A 14,371-nucleotide genomic window follows, 5' to 3' on the forward strand; every position below is an offset into this window, starting at 1 on the left:
ATGGGCAGGGATGTTAGCCCAGGGCCAGTCTTCCTCAGCAAAAAAAGAGGAGGATTGGCAGATGTTAGCACAGGGCTGATCTTCCTCACAAAAAAAAAAAAAAAAGATATGTTTAAGAGTAAGAAAGGTATTTCTACACACTTACCTCAAGTACTGGTCCAGCTCCAAGAATAATTTGTTCCACGCCACTGGCAAATCCTTTCTGACTGAGAGCAGTAAGGTGGTGAATAAGAAAGTTTGTGCTTTGAGTCTTCCCAGAACCACTCTCTCCCGAAATCACGATGCACTGATTCTTTTTGCGCTGAAGCATAGCATGATAAGCTACATCAGCCACGGCATAAATGTGGGGCTCAAGTTTTCCCAACTGGTGGTTATCATACATTTTGACATATTTGGGGTTATAAATAGGAAGAAACTTGAATGGGTTAATAACTATTAGAATACTGCCAACATAGGTATAAATTTTTTCATGCTTAAAGCGATTTCGTAGGTTTTCTAAGAGAGTTTTCTCATTCAAATCAGGTAAGCTACATAAATCATCAAAGTCTTTCTGTTGAGGCTGTGGAAGAAAACCCCGTTCCATCATCCTGCGACGTTCTTCTGTTACCCGTAGCCATGACTGAAGACTACCATAATGGATTGATCCATCAAGGTTTTTTTCTCTCAGAAGAAAGCGGTAGTCCTCTCCACTGAGGCGATTTTCCAGAGCCATTCGGGGCCACAACATCATTCGCTGAACAGGACAGTCTGTTGGATTGAGTATCCATTCTTCTCCACCAAATTCCTTTACCTCTGCTAGAACATAACATTTTGTTTTGTCAAGATGAAGCCTGTTTATAAGAGATTCAATCACCTCAGCAGCTGTGGAGTTTTTTCTGGCAAGAATTGGACAGTAGATTGTCCCTTCTGAAATTGTCCCAGGATATATACGTAATGTATGTTCATTATCCTCAAAGCGTCGTCTTCCTCCATCATTTATATTCATATTGGATCCTGTCCCATCAGCATGGATAGTATGTGTGCAGGACTGTGCAAACCATTTTCATGGCAAAAGAACTGTAACATAAAAGATGTGAAACATTTAGAAGTCATATTACACAGCATTGCTTTCTGATGCTCAAGAAAGAAAGACTTAACAATCATGTTGATTACATCTTTTAGAACACAAAATCCTAACTCTTCTCTTAGTATAGGAACAGTTGAAAATAGTCTCATTGAGACCACATAATATTACACTTTATTGTGCCAATCTGGACACTTCTAAAACAGCAACTTGTCAAAAAATTTTTCCAATGTTTTATTATATTAAAAATTCAAAATCTAAAGAGTACAAAGAAAAATTATTTTGTCCCCTACTATCTCAAATGTTTCTAAGGTACCTGGGATTATAATCAAGTTTTTTTATATTTGAGGAGCCTCACTGAAGACTGGATTAAGACAGACAGAATAATCACACAAATCTAATCACCCTGGACCAAAAGCTCTTATGTTTAAAAAAAAAACAAGAAAGAATGCCACCAATGGAGCAAAAATTTTGTGAAATTAAACACAGTAAGAAGATGAGATCAGATAAACTGAAATTAAATTCGCTGAAATTATAACCAAGAGAACAATGAGAGAAGCCTGCTATAGAATAGACGTATTTTCAAGGACTTCTGGCTCTCACTCTTCACTTCCCCTAAGGTGAAGAGGTAAAGGAGGCAAAAGAAAGGTCCTGTCCCCAGCTTGCTGAACAAAGTTTACAATATTATACAACTAGGCACCATAACAAATTTTATTCAACCTCCCCTGTCCTTCAATGCTACCTTTTTATCTAACCTTATTTCATTCCTTACAGTATTCTGCATATTCTTCCAATCTTCTCAAACCCCACATTATCACACCTCTGGAAGAATAATTTCAACTTTTATACCTCATTGAGAAAATAGTAATTTTCTTTAAATGACTTCTCCAACTCAAAATGTATTCCTATTTTCATCCCATCTCTGTTCCTCCGTTCCTGTCCACAGAAAAAACATGTCCCACATCCTTTCCAGGGCTAACAAAACTCACTTCTTATCATCTCCATCAGTAACCTGCGCTGTCAAAAAACCATTCTCATGTGTTATTAATGTTTCCCTTTTTACTTATTTCATCCTTTAACATATAAAGATGCTGTGTTAAGAAAACAAAAAGAAAAATACTTTCATTTACTTCTCTCTCATACTACTACATATTTGTCAAAGTCCTCTAATGAAGAAACTGTGTTTTTTATCTTTTTCTTAAATGATGTTTCAAACACAGAGGATATTACAGAACATATAAAAAGCAGCCATATACCTATCACTCAAATTCAACAAGTGTGAAAAGCGCTATAATTGCTCCAGATCATTTTAAAAACAAAAAATAACAGATAGTTAAAGCTCCTTCCATTGCTCTGCAGAGGTAACCACTATCCTGAGGTTGGTATTATTCCCATACATGTTTTTATATTTTGATTACATATGTGGGTCTCCATTAATTATATATAGTACAGTTTCAGTTTTTTAAGCTTTAAAAAAATGGTATCATACTATACTTAATAGTCTGCATCTCACTTTAACTTAATATTGTCTTTTCTATTTATAAATGGTGATGCATGTAAAGTTCACTGGCTGCCAAATATTACATTGTTTGTAGCTTCATTAATTGTAACAAATGGACCACTCTGGTGGGAAATATTGATAATGGGGGTGGCTATGCATGTGGTGGGGGCAGGCAGGGAGTATATGGGAAATCTCCGTATCTTCTACTCAGTTTTGCTATGAACCTAAAAATGCTCCAAAAAAAAGCATATTTTTTTAAAAATCCCATTGTACGATTATACCACAATTTAACAATCCACTGTCCTGGTGAACACTTAGAATGTTCCCAATACAACACTATGAAAACAATGCTGCAATTCTCATACACATCTCCTTGTGTGCTTTTGCTAGAACTTCTCTGAGCTTTATATCTAGGACTGGAATTGCTGGGTTTTAAGGATTTTCAGCTTTACAAGATATTAACAAAATGCCCTCCAAAGTAGTTGTACCAACTGACTATTGCACAGCCAACGTAAGAAGAGCTCACATTTCTCTGCCTCCTTATCAAAAGTTAGTATTGCCGGGCCGGCCCCGTGGCTTAGTGGTTAAGTGCGCGCACTCGCTACTGGCGGCCCGGGTTCGGATGCCGGGCACGCACTGACGCACCGCTTCTCTGGCCACACTGAGGCCACGTCCCCATACAGCAACTAGAAGGATGTGCAACTATGACATACAACTATCCACTGGGGCTTTGGGGGAAAAAAAAGGAGGAGGATTGGCAATAGATGTTAGCTCAGAGCCGGTCTTCCTCAGCAAAAAGAGGAGGATTAGCACGGATGTTAGCTCAGGGCTGATCTTCCTCACAAAAAAAAAAAAAAAAAAAGTTAGTATTGCCAGACTTTAGTTTCTGCCAATATAAGTGAAATAAGGTTATCTCATTACTTTAATTTGCATTTCCCTGATTACTAGTGAGGATGGGCAACTCTTATTTGCCATTTGGGCTATGTTGCTTATTCATTTTTCCTTTTTTGTTTGAGTTGTCTTTTCCTAATTGGTTTGAATGAGTTTCTCATATATCCTGGGTATTAATCAATTTTCAGTTGAATGTGTGACAAATATCACCTACCAATCAGTGGCTTATCTTTCTATTTTGTTTACATTGCCTTTTGTTATAGAGAAGTTTTTATTTTTAGTAGTCAAATTTATCAATCATTTACAGGTTATGAGTTGTTTCTTTTTTAATAAACAACACTAACAACAATTGCAGTTAACTCTTATCGTGTGTTTATTTGTACTAGTCATTTTTCTAACCATTTCACATGGATTATTTAATTTAATCCTCACAATTCCTCCCTGTGGGTTGTTGTTATCACCCTCCTCCTCATTTTACAAAAGAGAAAACACAAAAAGATTACGTAACTTGCCCAAAGTCATAACTAGAATGTGAAAAAGTTGAGATTTGAAGCAAGCAGTCTGTCTCTAAACCCTACATAAGTATTTTCTCCTGGTATAGTTTTTAAAAACCCTCCCTTATCCTGAGGACAAAGATATTACCCTATATTTTCTTCTAAAAGGCTTAAGTTTTGCTTTTCTCACTAAGGTCTTTAATCCATACAGAATTTATTTTCACATCTGCTGTGAGATAGGGCTCTTAATTATTTTCACATCAATTCAGATTAGCAATTGAACCAGCACCACAATGAAGAGTCTACTCTTTCTCCACTGATTTATGATGCTATTTTCGTCATACAGCAAATTCCATACAAATATCGATCTGTTCTGGGCTCTGTATTCTGTTCCACTAGTCTATTTGTCTATCCCTGAGCCTATCTTAATTATTATAGCTCTATAATTTTTGAATCTGAAGGGCATATCACCTCAATTTGTTTCTTTAACGTTACTTTAGCCATTTACTCTACCATAAGAATCTTAAGATCAGGGTGTCAACTATCATGAAAAAATCTTCTGGCATTTTGATTGACACTGCACTGATCCGATAGATTAATATTGGAAAAAACTGACATCCTATTGACTTCCCATTCATGAATACCATGTTGTTGTTTTTTTAAACTACACTATTTTTCATTCCTAAGGTTTCTGTCATTTTCATATTCATCAGATCTTTTTTCTACCTATTTAAATTTCATAATTGTTTTAATTTAAGGGATATTACTCCTTCACTAATCTCCTTGAAAATCCTTTTTTGATATTTTTCAGACTAATATTTTAAGGTCATCCAGAGTGAAGTGCTCTTCCGATTGTTGATTTTATCTTTCTCAGCAGTAGATGGCTTAATTTGTTTGAGAATTTACCTTTACAGGTGTATTTTTTTGTGTGTGTGTGAGGAAGATTAGCCCTGAGCTAACATCCCTGCCCATCTTCCTCTACTTTATATGGGACACCGCCACAGCATGGCTTAACAAGCACTGCGTCAGTGCGTGCCCAGGGATCCGAACCTGCAAACCCTGGACCGCCGAAGCAGAGCGCACGAACTTAACCACTGCTATGCCACCGGGCCGGCCCCTACAGGTGTACTTTCTGATGGAAGATTTTTTTGTTCTTCATACATTTATTGAGAACCTACTATTTACCACTTTTTTAAACACAACCTCAATACCATTAATCGCACCTTTAAAAACTAATAATCTTGAATATTATTGGTCAGTGTTCAATTTCCCCAGTTAGCTCATAAATATTTTTCTTACAGTTGGTGTATTCAAATCAGGAAATCTGTCCTGCAGTAACAGTGAAGATATGCTCTGAGCTGGCAGGTTCCTAGTTGTCAAGTTATGTTTGTGTTCTCCTGAATCCCTACGTATAAGGCTGCATATAGGGGCCAGCCCAGTGGCGCAAGCGGTTAAGTGCTCGCGCTCCGCTGCGGTGGCCCGGGGTTCGCCGGTTAGGATCCCGGGCGCACACCCATGCACCGCTTGTTAAGCCATGCTGGGGCGGCGCCCCATATAAAGTAGAGGAAGATGGGCACGGATGTTAGTACAGGGCCAGTCTTCCTCAGGAAAAAAAAAAAAAAGAAGAAGAGGATTGGCTTGGATGTTACCTCAGGGCTGGTCCTCCTCACAAAAAAAAAAAAGGCTGCATATACTGTGGCCTCTGGCAGCAGTCAGTAGCAAAGCTACTCCTTACAGTGAAGCAGGTTGTGCCCCGCACTACTCCAGGAGACACACTGCATAATTACAGTCTGATCTCTAAAGAGTACAATGTGGCAGCCCTAGAACTAAACAGAGAAATATCTTTTTCAACAGAGGAGCCCTACCTAGCCTGGCCCGTGGTTTCCAACAATGAGCCCAATTCCAATGACACCTCCCGATTACCTCAAAGAAGCCAAAACTTCAGTTGCTTTACCTGCAGGCTCCCAGCCATAGCCCCATTCATTGCTTTACGTTCTATTCCATGAGACATAAAAATGTTTATCTTTTTTGAGTCCCATTTATGTCAATTTGGTTTTCTCTTTTCGTTACTTTATCAATCATTGCTTTGTGTTTGGAAAAAAGGGGCTGCCTCAAAATAGCACTCACAAATCTATCTTGACAGCAAGCCATGAGCGTTTATCACAATCATCTGGAAAACGTTTTAAAAATGTACATTTCTAGGCCCAATAATGGTTCTGAGGTTGGGAACTCTAGGCAATTCTGTTGTTGCTGGTCTAGAGAATAGTATTTGGGAATCAGTGGTCTATATTTCCACTCTCCACTCCCTTACCACTCTTCCCATACAGCAAGCTACTGCCAATGTTCTTTGAAAATGTCACCAATTACCATAAAGCTGCCAAATCCAAAGGCCTCTTCTCTCAGTCTTCATCTTAACACACCACACTATAGCATATGACTAAGGTGGCCACCTTCTCATTCTTGAAACTGCCCTCACATGACGATTATTTTTTCTTACAATCTTCCTGATAAGCTCACTCTTTATTTGATTCACTCTTACAGCTTTTTCCACTACCTCACTTTAAAAATTTTCTCCCAGTTTCTGGTCTCAACCCAGTGCTCTTTTCTCTGGATGATTTTACCTAGTCCTCTATCTGTAATTCATACCATCACCCATTATCTATGGATGCCTCTGCACTACAATGGCAGAACTGAGTAGTTGTGACAGAGCATATGGTCCACAGACAGAAAAATGTTTACTAGGCAGCCCTTAAAAGAAAAAGTTGGCCGACCTCTATTCTAGCAAAACCACTAAAAAATAGAAAAAAAGTGTAACTTCCCAACTAGCAGAGTAAAAAAATGGAGTGATAAAAAATAATCAATTCAAAAGAAGGCAAGAAATGGGAGGGGGGTGGTTAGAACAGATGTAACAAATGGAAAGCAAACTAAATATACCAGTAACTGTATTAAGTGCAAATGTTCCAGTTAAAAGACAAAGATTGGGGCCAGCCCAGTGGCATGGTGGTTAAGTTCACACGTTCTGCTTCGGCAGCCCAGTGTTCGCCAGTTCAGATCCTGGGCATGGACCTACTCACCGCTCATCAAGCCATGCTGAGGCAGCGTCCCACACAGAAGAGCTACAACTTTACAACTATAATACACAACTATGTATTGGGGCTTTGGGGAAAAAAAGAGGAAGACTGGCAACAGATGTTAGCACAGGGCCAATATTCCTCAAAAAAAAAAAAAAAAAGACAAAGATTGTCAGACCAGATTTTTAAAATCCAACTATACGCTGTTTTCAATAGACACACATCTATAATATAAGGGTACAGAATCTGAAAGTTAAAAAAAAGAAGATATACCATGTAAATTCTAACCAAAATAAAGTTGGTATAATCAAAATAATATCAAGCAAAATAGAAAAAGAAAGTTGAGTTAAATGTCTCTTAGGACCCTTTTAGCTCTTACATACTACGATTCTAGGTTTAGGCCTGAGACAAAGGTCTCTGGCTATCACTGGTGACCTTGAAAAGTAGGAAACAAAAAGGACTGTAAGAAGTTAAGGAGGAAGTGATAGTTTGGCAAATAGGTAGACTAGGGTGTTAATCAAATCTGCTATAAAGAAAAGAAGAAGTGTGAGTGAAATTTTTATTAGTTAGGGGGCTTGGGAGCACATCTTTATAGTTATAAATAGAATCAAGCAGAGAAGTAAAAAAAATGAAGGTCGAATTGATGAGCCAAAGTTATTTGGTAAACAAGACTAAATGAGATTTAGGTCATAGGTGGACAGGTACCTCTCTCAGAAAGAAAAAAAGACACTATTTCTCTTTCTGAAAGATTAAAAAAAAAAAGATGAGTTGAGAAACAGCTTTACAGTAAGATGTGACAAGAGAGCATGTTAGCTGCTCTTCATCACCAGATAAGATATAGGAGCCCACTTTTACCTATAGCAGCCAATGCCAAGTAAAAGCCAAACTGGGTGCTGAAAGAAGAAACATTTTGTAGTATTTCAATTAAAGAAAAAGTAATGGAAGAAATGAGTAATCTTATGACACACTATAGCATAGGTACACGGACAGCTATCCAATTTAGTCTGCCCTACTACCTGCTTTGGTAGGTAATCTACACCTTCTTCTGGTGAAAGTACTGTGTTTTCCTTTGCAGAATTACTTCTCCTCTCTTCTCATCTGACACAGTTTGAATGGACTGACCTCATCCCCCAGTCACGGAGGAAGCTTGTATTAGTTGTGACCCAGGCCAGTCAATCAGTTTATTCCATTCCCCCTAGCAACAGTAGCTGCTCACTGAGATTTTATGCCAGAACACTGTTGCAACTATTAGGAAAGAAGTATCTTTTTTTCTACTAGGGTTGCTAATCTAGAAAGATGTAAACCTAGAGTTATTGGCAGCCATCTTCCCTGAATGCATAGGAGAAGCCTCTCTGCAGTAAAAGAAAATGAACTAACACACACAGCAACGCCTTATCAATAATATTTGGGCCACTGAACTCAACCACTAAACTTCCTTGTTAAGTGTGCCAATCAATTCTCTTTTATTCCCTGAGTCACTCTGAGTTGGGTTTCTGTTCTCTGCAATCAAAAAAAACCCACTACAATAGGTAGCACTTCAGTGCAATTCCCCCTTGAAAACATGGGTATCCCTTGTTATCCAAATTCCTGATATCCAAAAACCTCACAATCTAATTTTAGGAACCAAATATATTTGAATAAACTTTTAGATTCTTCCTTCACTATCATGTTATTTCCCATCCAAACTTGGGGAACCAAATAGATTCCAATAAGGCAGTACCCCCTAACATCCAAATTCACTATCCAAACTGAACAATTAAACAGATTTGGATAGTGAAGGATATTTACAATGCCAGCCTTGCATAAATATGGAAAGGAATGTATAATATAATGTCAAATAAAAAAACATAAAATATAAAATTGTATATAAAGGTATACATATACTAAAAATGGATAAAAATATTAGGCTTAGGGGAAATCTTCAAAATTTCCTTTTACAGTTTTCATCAAAAATAAGTTCAACAGGGGCCGGCCCGGTGGCGCAAGCGGTTAAGTGCGCGCGCTCCGCTGCGGCGGCCCGGGGTTCGCTGGTTCGGATCCCGGGCACGCACCGAAGTACTGCTTGGTAAGCCATGCTGTGGCGGCGTCCCATATAAAGTGGAGGAAGATAGGCACCGATGTTAGCCCAGGGCCGTCTTCCTCAGCAAAAAAAGAGGAGGATTGGCGGATGTTAGCTCAGGGCTGATCTCCTCACACACACACACAAAAATAAATAAATAAATAAATAAATAAGTTCAACATACGTTGCCTCATTTGAGTTGAACAGCAATTCTCTGAGACAGGGAACAAACTATTACCTTTCAAATCAGAAAATTAAGGTTTAAAAAGCAAAAAAATCTATGAAAATTTACTTTATGATAAAGATGGCATTTCAAATCAGCAGAGAAAAAGGAGATTACTCAATGATGATGTAGGGATAAATGACTGACTGTGAGAATAAAACTGTGCATATAAAGAATTAAGCACATTACTGGCACTTATATAGCAATCAGACATTCCTGTATCTTTTATGAAGAAAATTATTTAATACTTTTTATTCCCTATCCCAAAGTAGTTATTTCAAAAGTATATGCTAACAGAGGGAAACAATGTGGTGAGACAGTTGCTGTGGTCAGTAGGGTGTGGTTCAGAATAGGCCAGCTTATGATGTTATTCACTAGACTGAGTTAGAAGGGACTAATTATAGAGGAAAACTGTGGTGAAGACAGAAAACAGAGTCAGGGAATACAGAGTTTCGTTTAAATTAGAATTTCAGTTAAAAGGATAAAAAATAACCAAAGATTTTCAATGCAGTTTTGTGTCTGTGTGCTAATAAAATTTAACTTCCAAAAAATCTAGACTGTTGTTTCTACTTTTTTATCAAGTTCTCAAGGTTATTTTCCAAGAAGAAAAAAAAAGTATCCTTTCTCATTATACTTGCTTTATCATAGGGATCTATTGATGAATGTTAGCAAGCAAGATCATTAATTATCATTCAGTGACAAGAGGAATGGAAGAACAGAATCAGGCAAATGTACGTCTAAAAAATAAAAATCTAGCTTCACTGCAAAAAAAAAAAAAAAAAAAAAACCCTCAAAGCAAAGGCCTCACGAGTACATATTAAAAAGAGAACATTCTACTGTCAAGGCAGGGTCCCCCTCGAGAAAACAATACTGATTTGTGTACAGCTGTAAATTTCATGGGAAGAGAGCTACATTTGAATTTATTTTAGAAAAATAACTCTGGGAAAGTGGTGTTCCCAAGTTAATATTCATGTTTCTTCATTTTTTGGTACTTACAATTAAAATGTTCTACAGGCGCCGGCCCGGTGGCATAGTGGGCCCAGGGTTTGCAAGTTCGGATCCTGGGCGCGGACCTATGCACCACTTATCAAGTCATGCTGTGGCAGGCATCCCACATATAAAGTAGAGGAAGATGGGCACAGATGTTAGCCCAGGGCCAATCTTCCTCAGCAAAAAGAGGGGGATTGGCAACAGATGTTAGCTCAGGGCTAATCTTCCTCACCAAAAAGCAAAAAAATGCTCTACAAATAAATATAGTTACTACCACACTAATGTATAATCACATTTATAAACATATATGTACCTTACTTAGATATGTAAATATCTGTATTTTCCAACTTTGCAAACTATGTATTTTGTAATGATTTTTTTCCCAAAAGTCCCCAAATACTTTTTCAAATTATTTCCTCCTCTTCCTGGGCATACAACCAGACTATATTTCCCAACCTTTCTTACAGTTAGTTACGTGTGCTCATGTGACCAAGTCCCAGGCCAGTGGTATGTGGGCAAGGGTGATATACATCCCCTTCAGGCTGAGCCAATAAAAGCCCCTAAAAAAAGAGTCAGCCTTTCCTTTTCAGCTAGAAGAATGGAGAGAATCCAGGGAAAAGCTCTAAGGTCTGAAGGGATACAGAGCCACTAGATGGAAGGACCCTGGGTCCCAAATGACCACAAAGAGAAGAGCACCCACCAACACCCCAACCCCCATCCACCTACATTTGACTGTGATGTAAATAAGAAGTAAACTTGTATTGTGTAGGGGCTGGCCCCGTGGCTTAGCGGTTAAGTGCGCGCGCTCCGCCGCTGGCAGCCCGGGTTCGATCCCGGGCGCGCACCAAGGCACCGCTTCTCCGGCCATGCTGAGGCCGCATCCCACATACAGCAACTAGAAGGATGTGCAGCTATGACATACAACTATCTAAACTATCTACTGGGGCTTTGGGGGGGGGAAATAAATAAATAAATAAATACTTGTATTGTGTAGAGCCACTGATATTTAAGGTTTGTCTAGTTACAGCAGTTAGCCTACCCTAACTAATAAAATTTTTCCACTACAAAAGTTTTCCAACTCCTCCCTTGTAAGGAAATTCTTCTTATATTCAATCCATCAATAAGTACTATTGGCCTATCTTTAAAATATATTGTGAATCTAGCCATTTTTTACCAGAATCATCTCTATCACTTAGTTTAAGCCCACTATCATTCTCTCCTCTGAATTAGTGAAAGAGTGTGATAATCTTGCTTCTATCGTTATTCCACTATAGTCTGTTTTACATACAACAGGCAGAGTCGTCCTTTTTAAAGGTAAATCAGATCATGCCGCTCTTCTTTCAAATCCCTCAATGGCTCTCCATAAAACAATTAAATAAAACTGAAACCTCGCACTGTGGCCTAACTTCATCTTTCCCTCACTCCACCCCACTCCAGCCTCACTGGTCTTTTTTCTGTGTTTAAACTTATTCCTGTTTCAGAAGCTTTACACTTCCTTCCTGCTCCCTCCACCTGGACCTTCTTTCTTATCACTGAGGTCTCTGCTCAAATGCCAACTCCTCAGAGAGGCTTTTCTTTACCGCCCTATTTAAAATAACCCTCTATCCCCACTCTATTCTTCTTATCTTGATTTATTTTTAATCAGAGAACTTGATACACTACCTAGAATTATATTAGTATTTGTTTTCTTGTTTATTGTCTGACTTCCCCACTGAACAGTAAAAGACTTTGTCTTTTCCACCACAAGTATCCACAGCTCAAAAATATATCTGTTGAAGGAATAAACATTCACATACACATTAATTTATGTATTTTAGCAATCGTTTTTATTGCTTAAAGTAGTCATTTTATTAAACTTCACTATACCTTTTTTCCTACTAACTTACTCATCTATTTTCAATGTATATTCCACTTTATTTGACTTCCTGTAAGAGCTATTTTCAACAATAATTTGACAATGTCTAGCTTTAAAGGTGAGCAAGTAATCAAAGTCCTTTCCTAAGGAGGTAATCAATGTTGCTGATACAGTAAGCATGCCTCACAACATATATGGAAGAGTAGCTGTTAAGAAAAGAGGATATCCAGATAGCCAATAAAGATATGAAAAACAACATCTGTGGTAGATTAGACTACTGTTCAAAAATATTGACCACCTACCCTCATGTCCACTGGAGAAGTATACCTGCCCATCCCTTAAATCTGGGCTAAACCACATGACTTAGTGTGGAGAGTGGGAGGTCAGCAGACATGACACAACCAAGGTCTTGAAATATGCTTGGCCAGCTACGGATGCCTTCTTGTGCTTGTGCCACCACCATGAGAACATGCCTCATCTAGCCTACTAATGCCAGAAGGAAGATGAGATACACAGAGCAAAGCTAACCCAGCTGACCCATAAAATCATGACCGAGAAATAAATACCTATTGTTTGTTATATACCACTGGTGATTTTCAGTTTGTTTGTTAAGCAGTAACAGTTGACTAATAAAATATCATTAGTCATCAGAGAAATGCAAATCAAAATTACAATGGGATACTACCAAACCTCCACCAAAATGACTTATATCCACGAAAAGATGTGTACAAGAATGTTCACTGCAGCTTCATTCATAAAACAATAGCCAAAAAAATGAAAACAATCAAAACATCCATCAACGAAATTAATAAATGGAATACAATATAGCATTAAAAAAGACCAAACTGCTGATACACACAACATGAATCTCACAGACATAGAGTTGAGTGAAAAAAGCCAGATACAAAAAGATACATACTAAACTATCCCATTTATATAAAGTTCACAAACAGACAAAATAAATCTACGGTTATAAACTTCAGAAGCATGGTTACCTTTAGGGGAGGGGGAGTTATGGAGGCAGGGCACAAAAGGAAGCCTTATGTAGATAAGCAGGTATATACATATAATTTTTAAACTGGGAACACTGCAGACTTGTGCACTTTACTGTACCTCATATCTCAATAAAGAAAGAAAGGAAAAACTTTAGCGTAACTAATGAGATTGGTTATTTGAAGTTAAAATGGTATTCAATCAAATAAATGTCTATTATCTAACATTGCTATTACTGTATAAGTTAAGAATGTCTCAAAATTACACCTTACTATAATCACTAAATACCTGGGGGAAGTATAAAAATTAGCATCTAATTTAAATACCAGTCCAAAGATTTATTTTTAAAATATTACATTATTTTAACAATTTCAAAACAACCTGACTTTTTGCCATTCTACTGAGACACCATGTAGAGACCAGACTATAACCAAAACGTGACTCTTAACTTAAAATCTCTCCTTCTACAAGATATATTTCCATTGTGTGTAAAATGAGATTTTTTTCTTCATACACCAATATAATATGGATGGAGTACTCATGAAGCTTCTGTGCTTTTATCAATTTAGGTAATAAAATTCCAGAGCTTTGAAATATTTACTCATTCTAATAAAAATCTTTTAAGGCTACAAAAAAATTTTTGTATTGTTTTACTCAGCAAATTTTCTACTCCATAGAAGCCCCCTCAAGTTTAATTACATACAACGCATAGTTATTCATAATTATAATACAATGCATAGCTTGACAGACTAAGAATCCTACAATTCTTCAGAATTCTTTTTGGGTTTTTTGGGTTTTTTTTATGAGGAAGATGGGCCCTGAGCTAACATCTGTTGCCAATCCTCCTCTGTTTGCTTGAGGAAGTTTGTCGCTGAGCTAACATCCGTGCTAATCTTCCTCTATTTTATATGCGGGACACCACCGCAGCATGGCTTGATGAGCAGTACATAGGTCCGCGCCTGGGATCCGAACCCTCGAACCCCGGGCTGCCTAAGCGGAGCACACAAACTTAACCACTACACCACCAGGCCGGCCCCTAGAATTCTTAATGAAAATACAAAAATTCTATTTGTAATTGGAAAAGAAAAGAAAATTATAAATGATTTTCTCTTCTAGGTTATGTATTCTGAGGTTTCCTTTTACTAGCTAGTTCAATAATATTTGCCTACAAGACTATCAAATTACCCTTCCACAGTGCTCGTGGAAAGAAAACTCTACTTCACACAGCTTT

The 14,371-nt window shown here is 37.8% G+C and overlaps 1 protein-coding gene across 17 annotated transcripts in view; it reads right to left on the bottom strand.

Annotated features, from left to right (window-relative positions):
• The window catches only part of MYO9A (myosin IXA), a 278,567-nt gene that overhangs the window by 233,486 nt on the left and 30,710 nt on the right, over positions 1-14,371 (bottom strand). For 13 of the 17 annotated variants that reach the window (XM_058541992.1, XM_058541989.1, XM_058541982.1 and 10 more), the window contains one exon: positions 146-1,056. In XM_058541992.1, coding sequence (XP_058397975.1) covers positions 146-985 — 840 coding nt within the window. In that variant the 5' untranslated portion in view covers positions 986-1,056. Of the gene's footprint in view, positions 1-145; positions 1,057-7,023; positions 7,162-14,371 lie in introns of all 17 variants that reach the window. The other 4 variants (XM_058541991.1, XM_058541986.1, XM_058541987.1 and 1 more) reach the window with 1 other exon arrangement.

This window comes from Diceros bicornis, chromosome 5 (assembly GCF_020826845.1).
Source record: "Diceros bicornis minor isolate mBicDic1 chromosome 5, mDicBic1.mat.cur, whole genome shotgun sequence".
NCBI lineage: Eukaryota > Metazoa > Chordata > Mammalia > Perissodactyla > Rhinocerotidae > Diceros > Diceros bicornis.